The sequence below is a fragment of the Cataglyphis hispanica genome, chromosome 23 (genome assembly GCF_021464435.1).
Source record: "Cataglyphis hispanica isolate Lineage 1 chromosome 23, ULB_Chis1_1.0, whole genome shotgun sequence".
NCBI lineage: Eukaryota > Metazoa > Arthropoda > Insecta > Hymenoptera > Formicidae > Cataglyphis > Cataglyphis hispanica.
Genome location: NC_065976.1, coordinates 924,870 through 946,994, shown reverse-complemented (window position 1 = coordinate 946,994; position 22,125 = coordinate 924,870). Strand labels below are relative to the sequence as shown.

Genomic DNA, 22,125 nt, shown 5'->3' with positions numbered 1-22,125 from the left:
GTGTTTTAATATTTCGCGAAGGGAAGCCATCCAGAAAGGCCATCGCGAAAAAACTTTCACAAAAGTTGCAAGAATACGAAAGGTGCGGGGTACGATATACGGAGGTATTAAATATTTTCCTGCAGACTTTTTTAACAATTTTCATTTCTTAGCAGTGCATCTGCGACCCGGTGCTACGTATAATACTCGGGCATATGAATATTTATATTAAAGAATGATAAAAGAAAAGTTAATTCGCACAAAAGAATTTCTCATTTTACTTATAATTATTTATAACTCGAGAGCTCTTAAAGTTTTGCTAAAGACAAAATAAATTCGAAATTATTTAAACAAAGTATTTGCAAAATTTTTTAATCTTTCAAAGATGTAATATGCGATGAATTCAAACATGTAGTCGCAATGCATTGTCCCCATTTCTGTATTTATTATATAATATATTTTATATATTTATTGGTAAAAATTTAAAAATCAAATTTAACAGCTGGGGAAATAATAATAAAATGCAATGTTATATGTTCGCATTTAATATGCACAGATATGTTTGCTCGATTGAAAGTCGCTTAAATTAGAGATCAGTTTAATTGCATCGAATTGTATCTCCGATCGAGATTAGATTAACAGCGTAATTTCTTTGATAGAATAAAGCGCTCTCATCTACCTATGTCGGATATCTCAGTCAAATCGGCATTATATATCAGTATTGATATGCGTTAATAACACGAGTGGGCCTCGCTGTGGCTACCGAACCTCATTCGTGCCAAACCACCGATCTGTATGTATACATGTAGCAATTCGTGGGCGATGAACCATGGGCGTGTGCCCACGCTATAGTGCACGAGCCCCTGGCATTCCTGGCATTCCTAAACCGGAGGTCAACCCGAATCAGATACGAGCTTGACTAGGAATTGGAATAGCTCGCTTGTGCAATATGACGATCGAAGCTATTTATTGATCGGAAGCTTTCGAGATGATTACGCAAATACCAGAATAAAGAATCTCAGAATGATGTGTATGTATGAGGCAAAAATGCAATGTTCGAAGTTTCTTTAAAATATACAAGACTACACAACGTCTCACGAAAATCGACTCTGACTGTAATAATGCAATAGAAGTATACTTGCAATTACTCGTAATGCTTGCAATATTTATTTAAAATATGCAACATATAGCTTGTTCGAAATAAGGACTTCGTATAATTTTGAGATATTGATTCTGCGATTTTATCGCAGTTCTTTCCCTCACATTATTTATTTCATCCTGAAATATTTCGAGAAAATTTCTCATATCGAGATTATACGTACCTTCGAGACGACGCTACTCTGATTTCTTCTTGTATATCGTATAAATTACATATATATATATATATCTCAAGAAACATCTTCTGAATTAGGACAAAATTTCTTATTCATATAAAGTGTCCTAAATTGTCATCGCCAAAGTCGCGTTAATCTCGGAAAATCTCGCAATCTTTGGTAGAATCCCCCATAATATGTCGACTACCTTCCTCTCGCGCAGAAATCGTCCAACGATTTTTTTTTTCTCTCTCATCCTGCGTCTCGTAGTTGAATATTTCCCGGCGTTACGCGCGATGCAAATGATAAAGAATTTACATCTTCCTTAATTTGCACAATAATGGCGGCGTCACCTCTCGACTCTGTTCTACTCGCGACCGCGACTCTTCCGCGAGGAAACTTTCCCGTCTGATTCTGCGTTAAATTCCCTCGAAATATTTCTGTCATCCCCGACGCGATATATAACTCGTAATTGTGGTGCTTATAATACATGTCTGTCGTAAACATATTTTACATTGAACAGTAATGAGAGTAGGTGCATGATTATTATAGCTCATTATATACGATGTGACGTTAACAATAGAAACACATATAGAGTGATTAAAGTTATAAAATTAAATTAAGATTGCAAAGTAAATTTCTTTTTCAGAGTTTTTTTTTTTTAAGAACATTAATTTTAAAAGTTTTAATAATATCTTCTTTCTTCTTCAAACAACATAATTTTATTATCATGTAATATGTTATTAAATTAAAACAAATATATATTTACAGAGCGAAAAAAAATATAAATATATATCTTAATTTATTTGTAAAAGTAATAATTTTTACAGTATTTTTAATCTTTTTTTTTTTCAAATTTATGTCCATGACATTTCATTTAGATAAGTCTTTTTAGATAAGCACGCCTCTTTTAGTGACATTACTGTTGATGTAAAAAAAAATGAAAAGTTAAAAAGATACCAATCTTTTCAACTTCAATATGCTTGGAAATAAGGTTGACAAGTTTTAATTAGATGCTAACTTGATCGTGATACACGAAAGATATTTTAAATTCATGAACCTCGCAAATTAGGCTCGAGATCGTGTCTTGCTGGAGTTAATGATAGTCCGCGATGTACTCGTGTAACTTTCCCGAACGTTTCCTGCGTTGCATAACAGCAACTTAAAATCGTGCCGCCGCATAAACACGAAGCAGAAAGTTTCGGCGAATTTTAGAAAGAGATATTCATTTGCGCCCGAATCTTATTGCTGTTTCGTGATGAAAATATCAGACCGGTACATGAGCTAAATAAATTAACGAAATTTCTTTTTATCAATTTTTTGTCCTACGCGTATTATTAAATGTATTGTCGATTACAACAAGCTTGCCCGATCATGGATTATTTCCCGATTGTTAACCAAACATTTTTAAATTATTTCCCCAGAGAATAATGCAATTCTCGTTAATTCTCCGCAATGAATAAAGGAGAAGCTCGAGAGTTAATAAATCGGCGGCCGATTATTACCAAGCTGCATCCGTTAATCGTGAAAATCCAAGCACCGTCGTACGTGTAGCAGCAAAGCCGTTACGCAAATTTCGATGTTCCCTAACGGACTCCTTCATCATCCCCATGCGACGTGCCACGACAACATCGGTATTTACGTAATTATTGGGTCGGAGGTTCGCTTTGTGGCGTTGCGGCTCGTGAGATGCCTCTCGAGTGCATACGTCATCATTAAACTAACTACGGTATTCTGCTCTGTCAACGACACTTGTCGGTATCTTTAATTAAGCCACTCATTGCGAAAGCGACATCAGAGTTGTGAAATATTTTGAATTTTATTAATAATCGCGAAATAAGTTTGCTTCCAGCTTGATTGAAGAATTTGCCATTAAAATCGTTCGTATTCAGGTATAATTGTGTAAAAGAAACTTCTTGTATCGTACATTGCAGAATCGAGATAGAAAGTTGGAAATTACATTGCAAACTCGCAAAATTGGCACATTGATAATAGCAACTTTGATAAACTAAAGTTTCCACCTGCGCTTTTAGTGCGCTTTTAGAAACTATTTTGCTATTTCTAAAAAGAACTTATTTCATACAAGTGCTCGTGCAGTCTCTCTCTGATAAATAATATATTATATTTTCTCACTATTTTTTATCTCATTTTAGTTACTTTATCTTTGACGTTTTGATAGTCGCGTAATCGCACTGTCCCTCATTTGCAAAATCACGTTAATCTGTTCTCGCTTGTTTCTCCACGCATTATAAAACGCTGCGTCACATTAAGAAATTATTTATTAATTTTACCGCGCATTGCTATGCAACGGCAGCTTTATTTGTTCGCTTTATATAAATAATTATTTTATCAGAAAGATTCTTGCAGTGTTATTGATCAACTTTATTTGTCACAATAACAATTCATTGTTCAAGAATTTATTTATCGTAAAAAGACAAAATAAACTAATTGCTAAGCAAAATAGAAAGTGCAAAAATTATTTTTATTTTATTAGTTTATATAAAAATATACGCTATATAGATTTCTCTTAAAATAATATAAATTTTTAGATGTGCCTTTTCTATTCATAGCTTTGTGTGTAGCAAGGCATTTCTGGGAATTATTCCCAATCTGTCTAATCTTCGCTCCAAAACATCAGCCGCCCACGTAAATGCGAATCATTTCGCGTGAAATACACGGCGACGGCTGCGTTAAACATTGCCCATAACGGATAAACGAGGCCACTAATCTATGAAAGTGATCGAGAAGATACTGTTTCTCGATATGAATACCCAACAACTGTTTACTCCCAGAGTTACGCGTATGAATGTTGCAGACCGATCCGGAGTGGCGATAGAAAGCCGCCGATCGGCTTTATTGGAATCGATATCGTAGACGTAGATCGTATGCGGGATCATGCACTATAGGGCCATTAATGCGTCAGGGCATCCCGTTAGATCGGATTAGCATCGCAAGCTAATAACTATATCTAGCGATGAGCGTAACTCATCTTAATCTTCAAGCTAATTCAAATTTCAGATTTCATCTAATTAAGAGAAGATCTCTGTTCATTATATATGATCGTCTCTATCTGTTCAGTAACGGATATTTGCATTATGTAAATATATGTGTATGGTAATAATTTTTAAATAAAATGCAAAAAATTATAAAATTTAGAATAAAAGAAAGAAAAAAAAAAAACATTAAGTATGAAAGTGTCAAAATATATATGCGCCGACATGGATTTAATGAATAAAAATTAATGGCATTGGATATAAATTTTCTCTTTTTCCATCTCTTTCTCACGAATTCATACCGATGGAAGAGAATAATTACGTAGGAGAACTTGTAATTGTAGGAAACGTAACATAATTAGAAACGAGTCAACGAGATTGACATTACCGTGCTGGGCTTAATCGAGCTGTCTAAGAGACGAAGACGATAGTCAGACGACATATGATGGAAATTATAATGAATCTCGTCGTTTCGCCTCCGTCACTCAGGAATGTGAAATTACGGCAAGAACCTGTCTAGCACGCTCGCTAATACATATCAGTGACTTCGATCTTCATTAATCTTCCACTCTTGATCGATCTTGAATATCTGAAGTTCTTCCGAGCGCAATTTCCTTGTTTGCTACCGACATTATCTATCTAGTCTGGAGTCAATTGACACAATCTCCGTAAAACTGTTAACTGTTTGTTAAAATTATTAATTTTGTTAACGTCTTTAGGATTTCCCCTGCAAATCATTTCTTTCTTCTCATGGGATATAGCTTCGCACTCTTTTGACACGCCTATTAAGGGCCTTCTAATTATCCTGAATATAACGATCGACGCATAAAGTCAGTTGAGTAGCTTTTCGTGTAACATTCTTAAAGTAACCGACGTCTCTTTGTTTAACATAGGGCGCTCTCGCCTTTCCATTTTCTCTTCCCTTCGCGCATCATCCGCTTCCCCTTTCCCTCATTGATCAAACACTATCTGGTTTTCCCCACTTCTGATACCGGAATTCCTTCGCGATAAGCATTCCTTTTCCTCCCTTCTCTCTCTCTCTCTCTCTATCTCCATGCCATGAACTGTACTCTTCAGCGTCACAATTTTCTCTGATACCGATGCACAAATGTCAATTGGATTATTATCACGATAATGACAACCATGGATGAGCCTCATTGTACGTACAAATATTTATAATTTTAATTAATAGATTTATTCTTTAGATAAGAATATTAAAAAAACATTTGAAAAATTAACATACATTAAAACGACTAATTAATTCAATTGAAAGATTTTAAATTAAAATTTATCATGTCATCAAATTTAATATTGAACCCTGCATTTTTAAATAGAAACGAATTTTCGTTTAGAGAAATTTTGGTCCAATTTTATGCGGATAAACATGCGTAAGTACATATGCCTTGAAACTGACGGGAAGTCTTGCGTAATATCAAGCTTATTCGGTCGTACCTTTCCCAGACAAGCACTTAGTTCAGAATACTCATATGTACATACACATACAAACAGCTTACGCTCACCGTAAGCTTTCTACAAAGATCAGGGGATTTGCTCATAAATATGTAAATTTTCTCGGCTTGTGCGCGAGGACGGCGGGGTAAAAATGTGGCCAGAAAGCTGCCGATACGAATGGATATTCAATTACGATTGGCATACGGCGATTTGTGCTGGGAAATATAACTGCGAATATAACTGCGATTTGCGACGAAAAGTTTGACATTATCATTTACATTTATTATATAGGCTTTTTAATTTGCTTCTTGATGTTGTTTATTAATTTAATATCTAGATTCTGCCATTCAATATTATTAAGCAAATAATTTTAATAATATATAGTTACATACTATATGATTAATCATATAATTTATGAAAATATTAAATGTAAATCAAACGTGAAATTATATTTTCTAATCGAAAGAAAGAATTAAAAAAATTAATCATGATATGATTGAAGTTGATTTCAATATATTAACGTATTAATATTGTAAAAATTATTCTTTAAGATTACTTTAGTAATTGCAATAAAAATATTTGTAATTATTGATTAATAATTACAAATATGTTTATAAAATTAATTTCAATTTTATTGATTTTTTATTGATGAAATTTAAAATTTTATTGATTATATTTAGTGATTACTTTGATTATGATCAAATTATTTATTAATCGCTTACTATAATAATCATAAGAATAATCAATTCTAATTCTCTCTCTGATGCAACAGTGTAAAGAATAATTTCACACTGACAATTGTGTAAAATGGCAGAAATCATCTCATCACGAATGCCTTTTGCGCGATTGCATTATTCATACGCAACGAATCACGGATGCAGAGGCGTCGTATATATATGGCAAGTATAAAATAAGGATCATCTCATTATGCGTCAGGCGCACGGGCTTTTACGTTGTGCGTTATTATTCCATAATAACATTGCTCTCTTCTTAAGTTCTTGTCCTAATGTGTCAAATACAAAATGCGTCTGCACCCAATCACTTTCATATACATCTCAGTAAATAGATATAATATCTCTCAGAGAAAGAATAAATTTTTTAGTCGCGATAAGTTATAAAGAAGGAACTTTGGCAAACTCGACTGAAATGGAATAATAATATAAAATATGTTCATAAATTTAAAAAAATTTTTAGAAATTGCATTGTATTTGAAAATGTAGTTTTAAACTTAAAAATTTCGGTTTTATTTCCACTCATAACATGATATATTTATTAACATTTTTATAAGTAAAGTATACGCATCAGAGGTTCTATAAAAAAGCGAACTTATGCCCAATCTACGTATTTTAAATGCATTCCGAGAGGCTCGCAGGACTTCTCTGTACATGCCTACCCAGTAAAGTGGTTTAGAATTGCGCGTTTAAAATTTGCGGTGTAAAATTTGACGTACTCTACTCGCCGCGCGAGTATCGTGTAGAAACTGGAAGCAGTTTCAGAACCGCGGAAAAGCTCCGACAGGTCTAAGAGCACCAAGCGTTTCTTTTCACACGAGCGGATTTTCTACGCTATTTCTACCAGAAACTTTTAAATAAACGTGCTTCCTTCTTCGACCCAAAAGTTCCTTTTAAAAGTGCTCCGTTTCTAATGAAATAATCCTTTTTAGCTGACCTCACCACGCAGTTATGTTAACTTGAATTTAAATAATGTTCTCTCCAGAGAGGAGGAGAGATAATCCCTAAAAATCTTATAAACGCTAAGCAAATCTAAGTATCCATGATAAAAAAGAAAATAATATTAAAAGTCTCTCGAAAAACTAATTGAAGTAGCACTGTTATACTTAGTGTTTTACATATAATTCTTTTAATGAAAATTATTTTATAGATAATGTAATATTCTTTTTCCACAGATGCAAAATATTTTATCGATTGCGTGGGAATGGCTTAGAAAATCTCGTTACTCATTTCCAACAGCTGATGCACAACTGAAAAGAAATTGGTTTGTGGAAACATATTGATCGGTAATAACAAGTATAGCTTCTTTATCAGCGTTTCAGTAATTGTCAAAATACTTCTTAATTATTGTAGTTTAATGCATTTAAAGAATTACATTGCTCGCGGTGCATTTGAATAGCGCATGTTAAATTCATGTCAGTCGCAGAAGTGCAAAATATTCGATATGTATTAACGCAATATATTTATGTGCGAAACTGAGATTTTTTTGATAAAATAAATAAAATAATAAATTTAGAAATAATATCGTATTTTCCAAGTGACGTAAAAGAATTAAGATAAATGTCCCAAAATAGACATCAGGAAGCTATCTATTATTTATTAATAAATGTAAATGTGATATAAGAAGAAAGACATTTATAAAAATTTTAATTAAAGATAAGTTTAATTGAAATATATATATATATATATATATATATATATATTTAACGCACGCGGGCACGTAATATTTACGTGCTAAATTAGATTACGAGATCTTATATGTTAGAATAAAAAATTTTTCTAAATCATTTACGATCGGTACTTGTCCAAAATATTCCGTTATGAGCAAAAAATTACGCTTCACGTAAATTTGTGTTGTCACGTCAAAACGTTTCACGCGTTTCGTGAATATTCAACAATCTTAAATATTCAACGCCGGAAAACAGAACATTATTCATCTCTACGGTGCCAGCCGTCCTGAGCATACATCTATTTTTGCCATTTTAATCCCACTCCAATCGGTCATCTTGATTTACGATGTCAGAAATGAAGAAATTATTCTCGAGAGCATGAGCATTGCTACCGTCATGTTGTCAACTTCATAATATTTTCTGCTTGTACGACTTACACTCGATTTAACCCGAATATCATATCGCAATGTTGGAACTCGATTTTCTGCTAAAGTATATAAATCTGCTAAATTCAATTAGCTTTCTTAATATTTCACATCTAGCAAAATAGAAATCTTTGGAAAAAAAAGTATAATTTTTTGAAAAAAAAAAAAACAGAAAAAATCTTTAAAAAATAAATATAATTTTTAGTTCTTTGAATATATGTGCAAATTTTACATATAAAATATTCTCCTCTCCCTCTTTCTTTCAATCAACTAAATTTACATTTAAAGCTTTAATCTGATTGAATTCATGTGAAATTATTATTACAAAATTTCTCTTTGCAAAAATATTGCCTGAAACATCTATCTTTTTTTTTTGTGGCAAAATTTTTTATTTAAAATTCAAATTATGCCATTATATTTTTACATAAAAAAAAAACTTATTTACTTTTTAAAAGTTGATATTATACACCTCGCGTTCTGACTTTCTTATTTTCTTCAGCATCGTCTTATAGGAAGCTCGTAGATGCAAATCTTATTTATCGCTGTCTATAAATTATGTTAAATCGACGTTACACTCTTGAAAAGCAATACAAATTAGATCTGCCCTAACTTGCCACTCACTTTCCTTACAATCGCGTAGCTGCCTCACGTTCAGCAACATTATAGTTGCTACGAGAGATGACTGTAGAAATATAAGCATGCACATTTTACTTGAGTGAATTCTTAAAAGAACGAAAGAGAATCAAATCGGATTTATTAAAGTAAAATTTTACTATATTATTTATTAATAATATAAATTGTATAATACATAAAGGATAAGAAATTATAAAGATATTTTTATATAAGTTATTTATTTTTATATTATATAAGTTATATATTTTTATATATCTGATATATTATATAATATAATTTAATTTATCATTTAACATTAATTTTAATGTTGTTTGATTAATTTTATTCAATTAAATCGATCAATATCAATCAAGTATCATTTTGTCGTATTGTGATATGATTTTCTGAGCTTATTGTATATATATATATATTATTATACAGTGTATTAAATATTAGAAGATTATATTTGATCATGTCAAAATAGTACATTTAATTGATATTGATATTAATGGATCTAATTAAATGATAATTAATCAAACACTATTGAATGATAATAACCAATTATTATCTATACCATGATGATGTATGCTTTCGTTTTTCACCTCTCATTAGATGTGTTTCCGTCGGAAAATAACGATCGGATATGTTATCCTGCGCAATAATTATCACCTTCATTATCATTACTAAAGCAAGCAGAGTCCATCCTTTCCCGAAGGCAACCAGCGCAATGCGACACATGCGGTGTAACGCGGAAATTAATTAGGAACGGGTTGCTGCCCGAATACTCTTGCATCTACGAGCGAAACTCGACAGGAATTTTCCATTTACGAGCCGCACGGACACCACACATACATAGAGAGACTAATACGCACCTGTGTAACAGGAAGCCGTCGCGTATGCTCGAATCAATTAACATATTGCGCGTTCGCGCTAATGGTCGAAGGGGTGACAGGTAGATAGGTACACTCGCGCCCCTGTGCCCTGTGCTTCGCAATCAGAGTTTAATTATATGTATAGTAATTTGCTAATTACGTTCATTCTACACTCGCAATTCGTCGCGAATCGATAGTTTGGACAGTTATTGTCTTTCTACATTTAGACCATTTATATTCGTGATCGATTAGCGCAATGATTAATTGCAATAATAATAAGAAGAAGAAAAAGAAAAAAAGAAACTGCTATTAATAATAATAAAATAGTCTCTCTCTCTCTCAGTATTATTGCTATTGGTAATTAATTTACGATAATGTTATAAGCCGAATAACAAAGTTATTATTAGTGTTATCAATGATTAGTATCATATAATAACGATGATTTCAATGTACATAAATTGGAGAAATACTATATTTTTATATTAGTATTGTCATTAATCCTATTAGTAAATTATTGGTATACCGTTAGATAACATGTGAGATTATTATTATTATTATTATTATCGCTACCGTTTTACGCGAGGCAGTCGATATCGCCCCGCATCAAGATTGATTATTCGCATCGACGAATGCAGTCGCATCAGCGCGGAAATTCAACCGTACAAACCGACATGTGAGTTTTCCGCAGCTACAATCGTTATGACATTAATTTCAAACGAATCGGCAAATAAACGGGCATGTATATCGAATGAGCACGAATTAATTAATGGCTTCTATAATGCGCCGTCGAGTTTTATAATCTCGCGGAAAATTCAATGTATTCGGCAAAGTCAAATATTGTTTTCCTCCCGTAACAAGATAACGTTTTTTTTTTTTTGAGTGAGACACATCATTTCCGATAAAATGAAAAATCAAGATGAATTCTGAATTACATTAGAAAAACATGATAAAACGTGATAAATTATTCTGAACAATTGTTGAGAATAATTTTGATCGTCCACAAGAAATACGTTTTATTGTACTTTCTGTTTTATTATATTTTCTAAATCTGTTATCTTGCATTCATCAATTCTCTTAGATTAATTTTTTTAATATTATTCCTATACGATATGACATTGATATGATTATGATTATATAAATAATAACTCAAATGGCACTCTTTGCATGAAGTAATGTTGACGATGGCGTTTCTTGACAGCACCACGGTAGTGCATCAATCCTCTGTTACATTTACATTCACGATGTAGCGAAACGTACAGACCGAAGCTATATCGGTATTATTACATTTGCATGTGAATGCAATTCGCGTTCCTATCGTGAGAGAATAATTCACCCTACAGTGAATATCCATTCAATACCGGCACTCGGTGCGATTATCTTGTCGGACATGTTCTCATCGATGTCGCGGCAGAAGTGTCAACATAATGAGTGTACATATTTATTATTTTGACACGTGACAATATTCATGAACCATAGACAAATTTTCATCGCGCGTTGAGATAGAAATCAGAAAAATTAAGGCGATGGGAATTATAATATTATATAAAAATACAAAAATTTACAACATCACACGAGATTTTTGGATCACTCTTACTTTACAATTATTAATAAGTGTTCTTAACTTATTTTTCCTGATTCTTTCTATGTTATTTATTCTTATTCCTGTTTTTCTTTGCTTTTTACTTGGTTTGTTGATTTTTAGTAATATCTCTTGTGTTTTCACTCAGTTCTTTCTCCTTGTGTTTTGTTTTGCTCATTTAAAATTGAGTCGCCCTATAGATCAGCTTATATTATTTTCTGTCCATATGGACTTTAATCTTCATATTATTTATTTTTTAATTTTATTATTTTTAATTTTAAATTTTAACGATACTCTTATTAATTTTTATTCCATATAGACAACACACATATGTGTATATATATATACATATGTGTGTTGTCTATATGGAATAAAAATTAATAAGAGTATCGTTAAAATTTAATATATATATATACATACACACACAACACACACACTATCTCTCTCTCTCTCTCTTTCTCTCTCTTCCTTCTTCAATGATATAGTTTTATTACTAATTAATCAGTGCATAATTAATAATTCAAAGTGTTAAATGTGGGAAAGGGGATGACAAATATATCAATATGATATGAATGTTTGAGGATAATCCTACCTTTGACACACACATTATTTGCATTCAGTCAGAATTAAATTTGCGCGTGCATGCAAACATAAACGATCGCATGTATAGATTCCACGTGCGATATAATTTGAATTGTGAATGTCGAAGATTTATGAAATAGCGGAAGGTCCAAAATCGCATACCAGCAGTCCATAACTGGAATTACCACTGCAAGTTCCATACGCTCAACCAGTTAGTTGGTCCAATTAGTCGCGGGCCGACGTTGAATCCGGAAATTACAACGCGCTGCCGGTGACAGGCACAAAAAGGAGAGACGTGAGGGAGGTCGTACGCTTTCTATAGAATGCGTCCCATTACCAAACGCTTGCCAAATGGCGTCGTAGGAACCATTATCGAGAGTTAAATACGTCATTCGATCGAAAGATTCAAGTAAATAATAAAAGATTAGAGCGAGATGTAATGTAGAATAAATCGCAAAAATTTTCCGATAAATATATGTAATTAATTTGAAAATAATTATAATAAATTATTAAACATCCAAAAAATTATAAATAAATTATATAATTGTTGATTCACTGCAATTGACTGCTTATAATGAATGTATAGTTCTCATTTTTAATGTGGCAACGATTTCTGTTACAGAACTTGAAGAACCAGATCATGACGACTAATCTGTGGGTGGAACAGGTAAGCGATAAATGAACAATTTTGCAACGTTTTCAATTCCCGTGAATGTTTTATCTCTGCCAAATCATCTTCCTCATAATCTTTCAGAATTTAACACGATATAAGATGCTTGAACTTTTAATATTATCCAACAACTTTAACCAAGTTGAATAATTCAAGTAATACATTGTAAAATATATCGCAAAAGATCGCTCGTTTTTCCCAAGCTGCAACGCGACACGCAAAAAGTTTAATAGAAAAAAAGTACGAGAAACAACTTATGTTGCTGCTCGTAATTGAACCATTACAAATGTTAGAAAAAGAAAATATGTAACAGTGCAACCGAGAAAGAAACAATGGGCGTTCTGCTACTTCGCGTTACTTGAACGCAATAACTGCAAATTACTTATGTTACGCTTTATTATATCACATCTGCGTGTTGTTATAAGGTTTTATTGGACAGAATAAGATGCAATAAAAGAAATTAATAACGAATACTGTAATCGAGTGATTTAATTGGACAGTAATTAAGGTACTGATTAATGTAGCGATTATGACGTGTTTCTTCGATGAAACGACTTCTCGAGAAACATCGTCATTAAAGTATCTTGGTAATATTGAAACCGTAGTACGGCTTCTAGAAAAGCGTTCGTTGCTTTTGCAAGACAAGCATTTATTTTGATATTACGAAATATTACATTAATATTAAAATGCGTAAGTAAACCACGCCAGCAAATTTTCAAGAGCAAGTCTAAGAAAAAAAAGTTTATATAAAATCATGATGAGAGTAAATTTAATTACAATTAAAAGATTATATTTAGGGCAATGCATATTTTAATTTTCTGTGCAATATTTAGATGGACATGAAAAACCTTTTCCTTATTTTTGCTGTTTTAAAATTATTTTTGAAATTTAATTAATTATATTAATAAATAATTTATCTTTAGAAAGATATGTCAATATATTCTGACAATGCCTCTTTTCTCAATTATTACCAAATTTACACAGGACGTTTTGCAACAAAACGCAGCGCTTTGACGCTTTTCATAACGTATAAAATCGCGAAATAGATCATATGTCGAGCGCTATTCGTCGATTCATATCACGATTCATATCCCGAGCCATACGGTTCGCGGACTGTCGTCTGGTCGAGTTGCAGCCCGTTGCGCGAGTTGCATTTCTGTCTGCACGTGTGTTGTACGTGTATATGGCGAAGTATTCCCGACGCGTCTCGCGGAGCGACGCGCCATCCCTCAATGTCGAAACCACCCTCTACTCTCGGGGGACGACCCCCCCGGTTGTTAGTGTCGGTGCGCACTCTTGTCTCGTTCAGGACCGTCTCCACATGAGTCCCACGTGTTATATCGCTTCCCGTTTTCAATTCTTTAGATGACAAATCTTGTCACGCGGCATATAATCAGAAAGGTTTTTTTATGCATACTTAATGAGAGTGAGAATTAGCAAATGTTATTTGGACAGATATTTAAGTGACATTTTAGGTCAGATTTAATTCTATTAAAATTATTTAAAATTATTGTTAATAATTTTATTTTATTATTATACAAATTGCATTTTAATATATAGATATTATACATAAAACTGATAAATTAAAAAAAAAAAAAAATTTAATGAAATAATGATAAATGAAAAATACATTTATATAAAATGTATGTACATATAACCCTGTCACATTATTATATAAAAATATATTTATATATAAAAATAATCTTTTAATATTGATAAGAAATTCGATCAACTTCAAAATTACGATACTAATTTTGTTAGTTAGAGTCGTCCCTGATCTCATGGTGCTTTGACATAGATGTATAACTAACATGTAGCTAACCGATTTGCTCTTGGTGCAATGTGCTACATATGCGACACGCAGTGATAACGAAATCCAGGTTTTCCTACGTGCGCTTTCGTGTAACACATACAAAAAGTAACTTTTTTTTAAAATGTCAAAACTTTCATCGTAAATTTCCCTTTAACGTCTCGTAATCCAATGTTATCTCTTTTCGGAATTTTAAACATTTTCTACATAAAAATAAACCCACTTTTAAAAAAATATAAATAAAGAGAGAAAGAGAGAGAGAGAAGATGAAAAGCTTTTATTAAGCTCGAATTGTGCACGAATAATAGGATTGAAAATTACGAGTGATTTATCGATCAAATTGTCGGTTAAATCGATTGGTGAATGAATAAGTTCATAATTATGTCAGAAGAAAAACTGTCTACCATTGTATATAAAATATATATCGGCAATAAATTATCCGAGTACAATTTACTCAAAAATATCGCCATATTGCATTCATTTACAGATTTTCCGATTGTCATTTCTGTTTGAAAAATGGACAGACATAAATAAATTGATACTAATACAAGTGAAGCGAAAACGTTTTTATGTTTAGACGCAATTTACACGAACTATAGATCTTCTGACTATAACTTAAATCGTAATCTTTAAATGCATGCGAAAATATACGGTCATCGCCGTGCATATTTTTTTAGTTTTTTTACGGCCGTTTGTTTATAGAAGCTCGTAATAAAAAGTTTGTTTTCATCTTTACTATTTTCCTACTTGCAGTTCATTTTCACATTCGCTTCACCGTCTACATACGCGAAGATAATATATCGTATGTGATAAATTCGCTATATAAAGTGTATAAGAGAATGGTCGCAAGGAACATAGAAATTTTCTATGTTCCTTCTTCATAGCATTTTCATCATACGAGTGTGAGAAAAATGAATGCATATAAATGTGATATTTATAAAAAGAATAATAATTTTTATTTATGTTTTTAAAATAAAATTTACATATTCCCCGCGATATATTCTCGTATATTACTTCGGAAAAGTAACAATAGCGGGAGGAGTAACAATATTGATTATGTCTCAAGATATGAGATCTTGGCACGTAACATCCCTCCGATATGAAACGCAATTCTTATTCGGGAGCGCATATGGCGCGATACTTGCGCGATTTGCTCTCCGATGAAATAGCAAAGTACCTGCGAAAGCTTCTCCCGTATGTGTCGAGTTGCACGAATTTAATTATACCGCAAAATCGACCCCGTACATATCGACGAATCCGCAAGTGAAATTATTTCTCCTTGCTCGAGCACGAAAACGAATTAAACTGTGCGGCAAAGTACGTCGCCAGTTAGTCTACGAACTTGATTAATTGTGCAGGCAGTGCAATTGCTTAAAAAAAAAAAAGAAAAAAGAAAAAGAGGATATTACGAAATAAAAAATTCGTAAATATATTGTACGTACTTGACGAAGCAACAAAATACGAAAACTAAATAATCTCTTAATGGAAAAATTATTTGTTGCAAAAATACATATTGCCGCGTTTATGTGTGTGAAAAGGAAAGAGAAAGATAAAAATAGACATTGTTAATTTTTAAGCAATTTTGCTCTTTCCTGTTTCTTTAGTTACGTTTTAATAATACTTGACTTGAGATAATTATTTTATCCATTTTTTTCTCTCTCTTACGTTTCGTGAATTATTTAAAAAAAAAAATGGCATATTTGGATTTCTCTTCCTCGACATTTGCAATCGATAGAAAATGAAATTTCAGGACAAGAGTTTACAGTGAGCGAGTCGAGCAAACAGAAGTCAATACATCGAGAATAAATTGATAGCAACGGCACCAATCCTGTCGACGACCCTGTTATCTGCAAACATCTTGTTCCCACTTTTACCCTGACTCCTACTTTTTTTCTCTTGACACTTGCGTATCACTTACATGCTTATCAAACACCTGCCATCTGTTTTATTCTTCGATTTTCCCTCGTTATTTTCCATTTTTCTTTTTCAGAGAGTCTAGTACATCCATTTCTGTATTTTCTTTCTATTATCTTTAATGAGTTCTAATTTTCCGCTCCTTATTTCTACCTTCTTGTTCGCAACCAGATTTTAAATTCAATTTAAATTCTTTTACTCTTGTAATCTTTGCTTACCTTTTGTTTTTATTAATATCTCCTAATTTATTATCCGACATTTATCTTTCTTTGTCTTTTATTATTTTAAATCCATTTTAAGTTTCCTCTTTTACACTATTTTCTAGTCTTTATGCTTCTTTATTGTTTCACTTCCAGTAGTCTTTGTCTATTATATTTTCTTTTACTGCCACCTCAATTTTCTTTCTTCTTTTTTTCATTCACCGCTCGTAGCGTCATCAGATCTCCTTTTTCCCTCTCCGTATCTCTTTTTCCGCTCCATTATTTTCTCGCTCCCATCTGCGCTGTCTTTCTTTTTCCTTTTTCCTTTTTTTTGCTCGCTCGCCCTCATCAGTCTAGCATTTAATTTGTCTTAAATAACAAAATTAGCATGCATAATCTGCTCCAAATGACTGATAATCCTTTATATTTATTTTTCAACTTCACGTCGTTATCTAAATAAATCGGATTTCCGCGCGAGAATTTGCTTTTCGTTTCTCTATTACGCAAAAACTCGCGTTCACCGAAAATATACAACGTTTAGAGCGCGCGCGAAAATATACACACCAACTGATTACAGTAACTCAAATTTATCAAGCGGTATTACGCGATTTTCGCCTCAAATAAAATTTTCCACGATGGTACGGGAATAAAGACCGTCTTGCAAATTTTTTTTTCAATGCGTATACACGATTCTGCTATTTTTTTACAACGTAATTTGTTCATTTTCCATTGTACGATTTAAATATTTGCGGAAAGAATATTTTAATCACGAGTGAAATTTTTTTTTTCCTCGTTTGGATGAATTATCGGATCATACGATTCGGTATCGCGACGAATCTTGACGATAGCATGTAAACTTGCGAATAGCTTGCGGTCTTCGGTACACGAGTTTTGGAAACGTCAAATACACAGGAAATGTCATAGCTTATTTCTGTATTTTTCGCCTTCGCAACCGAAAGCGTTTCGTATCCGATCACCGTTTCAGCATATGAGCCAAAATGGTTATCGTTACTCTCTGCGATGTCGACTTTTACGACAGCATGTCTGCTTCCATTTTCGGCGCAGAAAATCAACTTTTAGCACATCGTCAGTTGAAGTGTAAATAAAATAGCACTCGTCGAATCGCATGGAAATGCTAATCTATTGATCGTGTTCTTTCTGTTTAAACTTTGTATAGCTACAAGTTTTTTTTTCGGGATGCGTAATAAAATATAACTTTTTCCGTATCTCTCGAGCCATTAATTAAAGAGCTAGGGAAGTTTCGAAAAACTTAAATGGAAGCAAAATTGTTCGATCGTCTCGAAAAAGACTTTTATTTTTGACTCGGCGGCGACGCGACCGATTTCTTCGTAAAAACATCGCGAATTATTAGCAGCGTGTCAATTTACCCGTGTTAAACCAAATCTCATTAGACTCGTTTCACCCTTAATCAAGGCGAACGTAATCATCGAGAACGCCATCGCTTATCACGATCGCTTTTTAACTTCTCAAGCGTAAGCTTTATACAATCTCGTCGATTCTCGTTCCTCTCTCGAGATCGCCGATTCAATTCGCGGACATTAATTGCCATGGCGTTGCTCGAAATTCTTGACAGAGCCTCTTTCTCGAAACGAGGGATTGCTTTCAATCCCGGATGGCAACTTTTCAAGCGAATGCATTTTTCTACCCCACGGATGCCGGTTTGAGAGGAGGGGAGAAGCTGCATCGTCGCAGAGGGAGAAGCTGCATCGAGAGAGGTGCTATCGACTCCGCTCCCGAAAACAACTCCGACCTTCCGCTGCAATCCCTCTTCCCTTTCCTACTATCGTGGTGAAGCATACCGAAAAACACATAAATCTAAACTTCATTTACGTTCGCCGCCGCCGCCGACATAAAAATTCAGCTCGTGCATAAGCATTTTGTTCGTCGTTGAATTTATTTCTATTGTTTGCACCGATGCATAATTGCCGGCTAAAACAATTCTCGAATTTATACAACTTTTTGTGGAAGGCGAGTAATGAGAAAATCGAAACAAGTTGTTGATGTTGAGAGATATTTATAAAATGGATATGTATAATAATTTATAAATATTTTTCATAATTATAGAAAGATAGATTTTTAAATTTTATTTTGACTAATGTTCTAATTTAAATCTTTAAATATATATTTAGCGTTTTATATTTTAATAAGGTTTAATTTGATTAGAAATTTTATTTGATCATTTGAAAATTCTTTTTAATATCATCTTGTCAAAGATACAAATACGCTCTCATCCTGATTAAATTTAAAGACTCAATTAAGCGCACAGGAATTGATACGGTTCTGTATTTTAGCTTCCAAGATAAGCGATTGAAAGTTGATATAAACAATCGTTCTAATCACTACTGAATTATCCACTTTACCGTCACCAATCGCTCTCGGTTCACAAGCAATTTTCTAAAAAACTTGGAACTCTCTTCAGACCTCTTACTATATCCCGATTGAATCCTGTCTAGAAGAAATTCCCATCGAATCCCGCACCATCTGCAGACTCTCGTTGCTATAATTGGGCGTTAATTAATGACCGCAGGGCAATCGAATTTTCACCAAGTTTCATCTTTCGCAAGAGGAAATTCACGAGCACCTCTCAAACGATATTATTCCCATCGTGTTCCGCGAAAAAAAAACCCGAATCGTATCTCGATTGTTTCAGTGTCCAGCGGCAATGTTTACCCGCGTCAAAATATTTATATTTATTTTATAAAAACAAAGAATTAAATAAACATTTTACAAGCGTGTACAAATGGGATAACTTTTAATAATCTTGATATAAAAATTTATTGTATTCACATTGTTTTGTCTCTTAGAAGTCTCCATAAATTTTGAAAAACTTGATTATATAAATTAGAAATATTCACAAATTTTTGGCTTGTAATGACGCTTATTTTATTGTTTCATTTTTTTTTATATATATATAATTTAGTCTTTTAAGAAATTAATTATAAACGTATTAAATAAATAAATAATAATATAATTTATAATCATATTTTTCAAAGTGCAGCATCATACAAATATTTTTTCCGCGATTTTTATGTTTTTCGACGTGAATAGCAATTCTGGCCGTGGAATTTTAGACAGAGTATTTAGCTTCGAAAGTGTCCAACGCAGTCTGCCGAGTTTCGCCTATTTTCTCGCTCCAAATACTAATGTTTGTACACGCGGCTACCGTAAAATTAGCTGCTATTTTTTGTATGACTCTTTCTAAACGCTTAATTTACGGCTGGTTTAGGGCAGCGCAGGGGCATAATAGTGAAACACGCAAGGATTTAGTTTATAGCGTTAATACGCGAATATACTGGCCACGATATCGCCGTAGATTTTTCAGTTAGAATTAAATTAACTCTGAGAATTTTGCAATAGAAGCAAGTAAAATTTTAAGTAAGCAGTTTAATGTTTCTTCCTATTGATTTATGATTCTTATTTTATTAATATTTATATTTGGATAGAAGAATTATATTTATCATTATTATTATTTATTAATATAAAAGTAATAAGAGCAGTAATAATTGCATTCTAAATTTGTCAGTAATCAACAGAATAGCGTTTTTACATACTAAAGATTGCATAAGATTTTTTTTTTTTCAAGTTAATACTATAATTTTTTCACATAAGCTATTAACAAGTAAGAGAAGTAAATAATATACGTGAGAAGCTTTATATGAACTCTCTCTTAAGAGATTTTCGAATTATATATCAGTGTGTGTAAAAACATATTCGTATATATTCGCTGTGAAGATTTCGAAATCGCTCTCACTTCTTGCTATCGAGAAAGGACTATGTCAGTAAACCCGTGCTCATCCTTTCGCTGTCCTCTTGTCCTCTCGATCTGCGAGCTATCTTCTCTCAAAGGCCACTCTCGAACGAAATAAAATCCCGCGCAATCCCAATGCACAATTTTCTGCTTCGATATTTTCCGGCATACAGAGTACATATATAATATTTTCTCCGGTTACTTCTTCAAAGTACATGGAATATTCCCATGTGCAACTGTGTACATATATATGTGCGAGCGTGTCCAAGCGCAATCGAGCAAGTGGAGAAACGCGAGGAAGTGAACGAATGAGTGAGGGAAAATTGTAGACTCAATGGGGTCGATGATCCTTGCTCGGCGAAATGTATGCCCCGTCAGCTTTTTTATATGATCGATACTTTTTGTCAACTGAATAATTTAGAAAATATGCTTATGCCTTTGTTTTAGATGACTCGTGTCATTTGCGACGAAAATTCGATTTATGAATTTATTACGCGATGATAGAAGCTTTTTAATCATCAAAAATGAAAAAAAAAAGATAATGCGACACTCTTCTTCGTGTTTCATATTGTAACAGATTAATAAAGGACATTATCACGAATTTTTCTCGCGCTATTTAATTAATAAAATGCAACGTAAACGTTACTCAATCGATCATACAGGCATAAATGCTTAACGGGGTGTAACGCAATATGTGCGAAATATGAATATTTACTTAATGAAACTAGATGCTGGTCCATAAATCAATGTATACTTCATAATCTATACCGGCTTTCCAAATGCACAAGCCTTATAACGAGGCGTTGCACCGTACCATGCATTAAATATATTAATAATGGTATTATCACAAGAATAAGAATAATTTATTATATCTGGAATGTCAAATTGAAACATGTGCCAAAGTTTTGACAGTAAAGACGCATGGCATAATACGCGGTAGACATAAATATGAAATATGTGAAAAACTTTTTATTTAATATTTTATTATTTAGGACATCATTGTTACAATAATTTCATAAATTATTAATTTTTAATTATTTAGAGCTATTATATATATATTTTTTAAGATCTTATTTGTTATGTTATCGAATTTTTTTCGAACTTTATAACAAGATGTTATTAAGTTCCTTAGATAGTAGTAGAATTACTTATTTATTTGTTTCTTAATTGCTTGTCATTGTTAATTAATTTTATTATGAAAGTTATATTGAAATACGCTTGTGCGAATAATTCCAAATATTTTAACCAACGAGTTTTCGCGAGATTTCAAAATCTGCGGCATCAATGATTGAGTAATGGAAGTCTATCGAAATAATTGATCCATCTATAGGTGAGCACCTAATTACAAGGTATAGTGCTTGAACTACGGTTTATATTAGCGATAGCACGAAATCGTGAAGCCGTGGGTGTATATGCACGCATAATGTGGAACCGTATGTTGAGTGTTTAGCTAACCTAGATGAATGTTTCGCGTAATTAGGATGGCTTGTCATACGTATATGTACCTCAATATGTCGTGACTAATAGACATGTAAATAGCCGCAACCTCAGCTA

The 22,125-nt window shown here is 32.8% G+C and overlaps 1 protein-coding gene across 1 annotated transcript in view; it reads left to right on the top strand.

Annotated features, from left to right (window-relative positions):
* Positions 1-22,125, top strand: part of LOC126857932 (acetylcholine receptor subunit alpha-like) — a 151,439-nt gene that overhangs the window by 35,592 nt on the left and 93,722 nt on the right. The window contains exon 3 of the mRNA XM_050607844.1: positions 12,831-12,875. Within this exon, the coding sequence (XP_050463801.1) occupies positions 12,831-12,875 (45 nt within the window). The remainder of the gene's footprint in view (positions 1-12,830; positions 12,876-22,125) is intronic.